This window comes from Atta colombica, unplaced genomic scaffold (genome assembly GCF_001594045.1).
Source record: "Atta colombica isolate Treedump-2 unplaced genomic scaffold, Acol1.0 scaffold63, whole genome shotgun sequence".
NCBI classification, from domain to species: Eukaryota; Metazoa; Arthropoda; class Insecta; order Hymenoptera; family Formicidae; genus Atta; species Atta colombica.
The window spans coordinates 350,948-356,434 of record NW_017259554.1 but is presented as its reverse complement, the minus strand read 5'-3'; the positions used below and the strand labels follow the sequence as shown (position 1 = coordinate 356,434).

General features: G+C 26.7%; 1 protein-coding gene and 1 long non-coding RNA gene across 4 annotated transcripts in view; both read right to left on the bottom strand.

The window, feature by feature from the left end:
- Nucleotides 1-231: 231 nt before the first annotated feature.
- On the bottom strand, nt 232-3,202 carry LOC108692160 (probable glutathione peroxidase 2). 3 transcript variants are annotated; one of them, XM_018200311.1, is made up of 5 exons: nt 2,965-3,202; nt 2,646-2,854; nt 2,426-2,505; nt 2,184-2,241; nt 232-917 (listed from the first exon to the last, which is right to left on the bottom strand). In XM_018200311.1, the coding sequence occupies exons 4-5, from the start codon at nt 2,188-2,190 to the stop codon at nt 322-324; spliced, it is 603 nt and encodes a 200-aa protein (XP_018055800.1). In that variant the 5' UTR covers nt 2,191-2,241; nt 2,426-2,505; nt 2,646-2,854; nt 2,965-3,202; the 3' UTR covers nt 232-321. The 3 variants fall into 3 exon arrangements, with proteins under 3 accessions (XP_018055800.1, XP_018055799.1, XP_018055801.1); XM_018200310.1 differs by having other exon boundaries at nt 3,053-3,202; XM_018200312.1 differs by having other exon boundaries at nt 3,070-3,202.
- A 1,727-nt stretch (nt 3,203-4,929) lies between these two features.
- Nucleotides 4,930-5,487, bottom strand: part of LOC108692173 — a 1,066-nt gene continuing 508 nt past the window's right edge. The window contains exons 3-4 of the long non-coding RNA XR_001931955.1: nt 5,159-5,435; nt 4,930-5,062 (exon numbers count right to left, since the gene is read on the bottom strand). This is a non-coding gene — a long non-coding RNA (uncharacterized LOC108692173). The remainder of the gene's footprint in view (nt 5,063-5,158; nt 5,436-5,487) is intronic.

Here is a 5,487-nt window from a genome sequence, read left to right as displayed (position 1 = left end):
ATTCTCATGCAGAAAATAATTTAGTATTTCTTTCTAACATTTCTATGAATCTTATATATCCATAAATTTTTAGTGAACAAGTAATCTTAAGGTATATATTTATAAAATAATATTTTTTTGTTTTTGTTATTAATATTTTCTTTAAATACAATATATTTTTCCATACACCATGTGACAAAGTATATTTAAAAAAAAAGATCCGTGTTTTGTTAATATTATATAATTACATGCATATGTAATTTTATATTTGTGTACTAAATAAAAAAATTATTAAAAATATGTATAAAATATAGGAAGGAAGGAAACAAGCGTTGTACAAACTTAAAAGTACGTTTTCAAACTTTTTTCCATACTTAATGGTTCAGTAGACGGAGAGAATCTTTCTACTGGTTTACCTTCTTTGTTTACAATAAATTTAGTAAAATTCCATTTAATTGCGTTAGTAATGAGTCCGCTTTTCTGTGTCTTCAGCCACTTCCACAACGGATGAGCATTCTCTCCGTTTACATCAATTTTCTCAAACATGTCAAAAGTAACATTGTACTGTTTCACAAAATTTAATATTTCCTCAGAAGTGCCCGGCTCTTGACCAGCAAATTGATTAGAAGGAAACGCAAGAATTCGCAAACCATTATCGCTATATTTATTATATAGTTGCTGGAGTTGTTTATAATTGGTATCTGTTAAGCCACAGTTACTGGCTACATTAACAATAATAAGAACATGACCATGATATTTCTCCAATGAGACATTTTTGCCCAAAATGTCGTTTGCATAGAAATCATAAACTGAAGTAGCTGACTGCCAATTGGTGTCTTGATTAAATTCCGATAGTGTGGAACATTGTGTATCTTTATTCTCGCAATCTTGAGCAATGATTTCTGAGATGGCAAAAAGTAGAAATATTGATGCAATTCCTATAAATAATACAAGATATTAATATTTTAAAATATAGTTTTTCTTGTACTTCAATTTAAACAATTTGTTTTGTTTATTCTTTTTCTCTTTCATTTTTTTCTTTAAAAAATATGTTAAATTATATAAAATACTATACCATAATAAGTAATGACAAAATATGATCATATTTTTATGATAGAAAGAGGAAATTATAAAATAATTTTTCATACTGATATGTGTTTTTTATAAAAATATTGGTTTTGATGAAACAGATAATTTCATTAATTTTATATTTAGATATTTGTTTTATGTTAAAAAATCCATTTTACTGATCTTTTTATGTATTTATTTTATGTGCACACAGAGCAGATATAATATAGCTAACGAGAAATACAAGTTTAAAGACAAATAATGTTTTCTTAGAAGTTAAACTAAGTTCTTATTTTTCATAATTTGCCAATAAAATATATAATAGCAATGAAGATATTTAAGATTATTAATTACGTATTATTCTATAATTATTATTTTATAAAGAAGAAAAAGAAACTTTCCCTTTTATTAATTTTATTAATTTTCAAAAACATATAAAGAGGTGCTTATCATTAAAGATATTTTTAACTATATAAAACATTTAAAATGCAGACGATTTAATAGAAGTATGAATTTAAATTAATTAAAAAATACATAATATAGGACAACTTATAAGTTTTAATAAAAAAATTGAGTTTAAAAACATTTTACAGATTTACCATTTTATTTTGTCTACTAAATTTATTATAAATTTTTTTTATAAAAATATATTTTGTCATATTAATTAGATTTTTTGTTGTATTTTTACTGTTTTCATTAAAATAAAGAATTTATTTCTTTGAATTTTTTTATTTAAAAAAATGCAGATTAAAACAAAAGATAAAAATGGAAGAAAACAAGAGAATCCAATGTATCAATGTTATATTTTTTAACTACAAATTTTGTTTTTCAAGCTTTCACTTTATACGAACAATAGAGAAACTACAATAAAACTTGTAATAATAAAATACGTAATGTTAAAAAAATTTTTTAGTATATACAAATGTTTTGAAAACTATAATGAAATTTTTCAAAAAAATCTGAAGAATTTTTTTTGTTCGCATACAACGTGAAAAACAATAGCTAATTATTACTTCTTTTCATACAAAAATTGGAAATATTTGCCTAAAAGAGATTTGAATGACACATACGTAATCAAGCTACAAAGATTAATATTAATTTTTTAAAAGAGATTGATTTTCTTTAAGAATACTTACGTAGCATTTTGTTGAAAATATCAATTCTGAAGTTGATGGAAAATGTAACTACCCTTTACTGTCGTAATAAACAAGTATTATTGTATTAAAAAAATGACACGTATATTAAAATAGAACTCAGATATCACCGCGATGCACGATGTAACTTTATTGGATTATCAAATCGCCAGCATCGTTCGAAGACGAAAATATATATAGCTTACGGACTCTTTTTATTTCCTGAACCTTGAAAACACACTGACCTCTATCCTTGAAATACGAATCACAGCCAATCACAGGAAATCCCGACTCATTAGTTTTTATATACAAGGCGTCCCAAAGTCTAGTATTATAGAAAATATTAAAAGAGCAAAACAAAAGCTCTTATTTATATAATTGCTTAATATATCTATCATTAAAGCTATAGTACACAAAAACTTAAGCAGTAAATAAATCCATATTTGGTACTGCTTATGTTATTACCTTAGGTTTCAGGCTCTCTACTGTAATTGACTGATTCGCTTATGTTTTTATGTCATAATCTTATATTTACTTCAATAAGTAAAATTTATGCAGTCAAAAAAATATGAATAATAATATTATGGTTAATAATGATCTGTAGTCTGTACTCTGTGTGAAATTGATTTTATGAGACACCCCGTACTTCCAATGATCAATGTTCACTGCGCCATCTAGAAGTAAATATTTACTCGAATAAAGCAACTATCATCAAAATGACGTCAATTCTCTTAATTTAAATCTTAAACATATATAGGAATCAGAAGACAAAGATCTTAGTTACGGTTGCTTCTGCATAACGAAAATACGCCTCATTACATACATGCTTGGAAGCATATAATATAACCAGTAAGGATACTTCGTGTCTGTACCTTTGATCTCAACATACCGTAATCATTCACTATCTTATCAGAACTGAATAGAAGAAAGTCTATCTATTTTCCAAAGATACTTGTAAAATTGTTGATGTATGTCCGATGTATGTACTGTCCGTCAATGGCCTAGTTTCCATCGAAGATTTAAACCAGCCATCAAGTTAGAATCAGCCAATTACAATCAAATATTCCACTGTTACAGTCAAGCGACAAGAGAATGCTCGACTGTAGATAGTTTCTTACATTCTGATTTGGTTTAAATCCTCGATAGAAATTAGGCCAATTATTCGAAAGGTCATAGTAACAGTCTGACTTATCCGCCCGATTTATCCGCCGGGTATAATTTATTCATTTCTAAATTAGAGAAAGAAGAAAAAAAGAACAAGTAAAAAATCAATTGTATTTATTTTCTTATTTTTATTCTTTATTACGATAAATAAATATTATTTATTGCTGTTTATTACTAGGCTGATTTATTACTAGACTGCTATTATAACCTTTCGAATCATTGACCACGCGTTTACATGCACAGCCTTTGATCGGGTTTAGGTTTCTTTTTCATCAATCTCGATTAAAATGACGACGGTTGCATGGGTTAAGCCCAGTTTCACAATTCATCGTTAACTTTTAACCGAGGTTTAACTTATTTTAATAATGAATAATAATCGACGAGATACTATTAAAGATCATCAACCTTGGACAAATTTTCAGTGATATAAAAACGGCCTCAAAGGCCCGGAGATAATTATTAATAATAGCGATTTTGGTTGGAATGCACTAGTGTACATAAAGCTGTTATACACAATTGCCGTAAAAATATATTAAAAACAGATTAATTAATTATCATACAATCCCCAATATATTTTATTGTACTGTTAATAAAACATGTATTTGATAATTTCCATTTCATTTTTGCGCTCATAATGATTTCGGCTGGAACATTTTGAGTATCGGTACAACTGGTGTGTTCGGCTGATTGAATGGTGCAGTTCCTCACCAGTTCACATGTTTTTCTGGGAGTCGATTGTGTATCTTCAAATGAAGTAAAATTACAAAAGTGAGCAAATTCACTAGATTAGATTCACTAGATTCATAATTTAATTGGTCAATACCTGGTAATCTTTGCTCACTTTTGTAATTTTCATCACTTACTTTCAAAATCCACAATTGATCTTCTGGGGTCCTATTCTTGAATCTGTATGCAACTTTGCGTATACGCACGTTGCGATTGACGAAAAAGATGTTATATTCTTGAGTACTGTTTTGTAGCACTCGCAATGGGAAACATACGTTTTTTAATATGCGGAAATATGTTGTACAACGTTATAAAATATATTCTACAAACATTAGATCCAAAAGCATACAGTCGACAGCGAAATGGTAATTCATGCCGGCAAAAATTATTATGTTGAAAAGTAATTAATTGAATCACATTTAATTAGTTTTCTTATGTTTAGCCAGTACAACTAAAAAAATGTATGTTTCCATAACCTTAAAAATATATATAATTTTCTTTTTTAATTATATTTCTATTTTATTTTCTATTTTTTTTTTAATTATGTATATTTTTTTATAATTTTTTTTTATTAAATTTGCATTATTGATTGGCTCGAAAATCTTATATAAAAGTTTACAATAATAATATATACATATAATTATTAGATGTGGGGAAAAAGTGGCGTTTTTCCCATTAGATGGGATTAAAAAAACACCACGAACTTTTTCACACCTAATATAATAATATATACATATCTATATACACATTTTATATTTATTCTTATATATTTTATATATTACAGAAAATTATTCTCCCTCTGTTCGCAATTCATTCAGTTTTGCAAGAGTAGAAGGAAATTTAATCCAATGGTTCATTGATTTTCTTATTATTACATCTATTATTTCATGAATACAACGGGAAACTGTTGGTTAACTGACAGCCATATAAATATTTTTTCCGATATCCATCTGATAAGAACCACTCGCAAAAAATCGCAATACTGTAATAACCTATAGAAAAATAGTTGTTTATGATTTATGTTTAACTTACAGAAAAATAATTATTTATTGTTTATGTTTAGCATATACGTATTTTGGAATAATTACCTTAGTTGTAGGATCAATTGAGGATATTCTTGTTTGAGGAGTTAAATGTTCAATAAGATCAATAAGATATCACTGCGGCTTTACTTAAACGAAACAATATAATAAATTGTTCATTAGATAATTTAAATCATCCCTGATATGAAAAATTCTTCATTCTTCTGCTATTTCTGCATTTTGTAATGCATTTATAATTGCATAAATTTATAGTACATTTAGTACTGTATCATCAAGATTCATTTTTTATATAAATTAAATCTTTTATTCTCCGCTTTCTCTTCTATTTACGGCGTGAATATATGTAAAACGGCATGAAACAAATAATCATTACA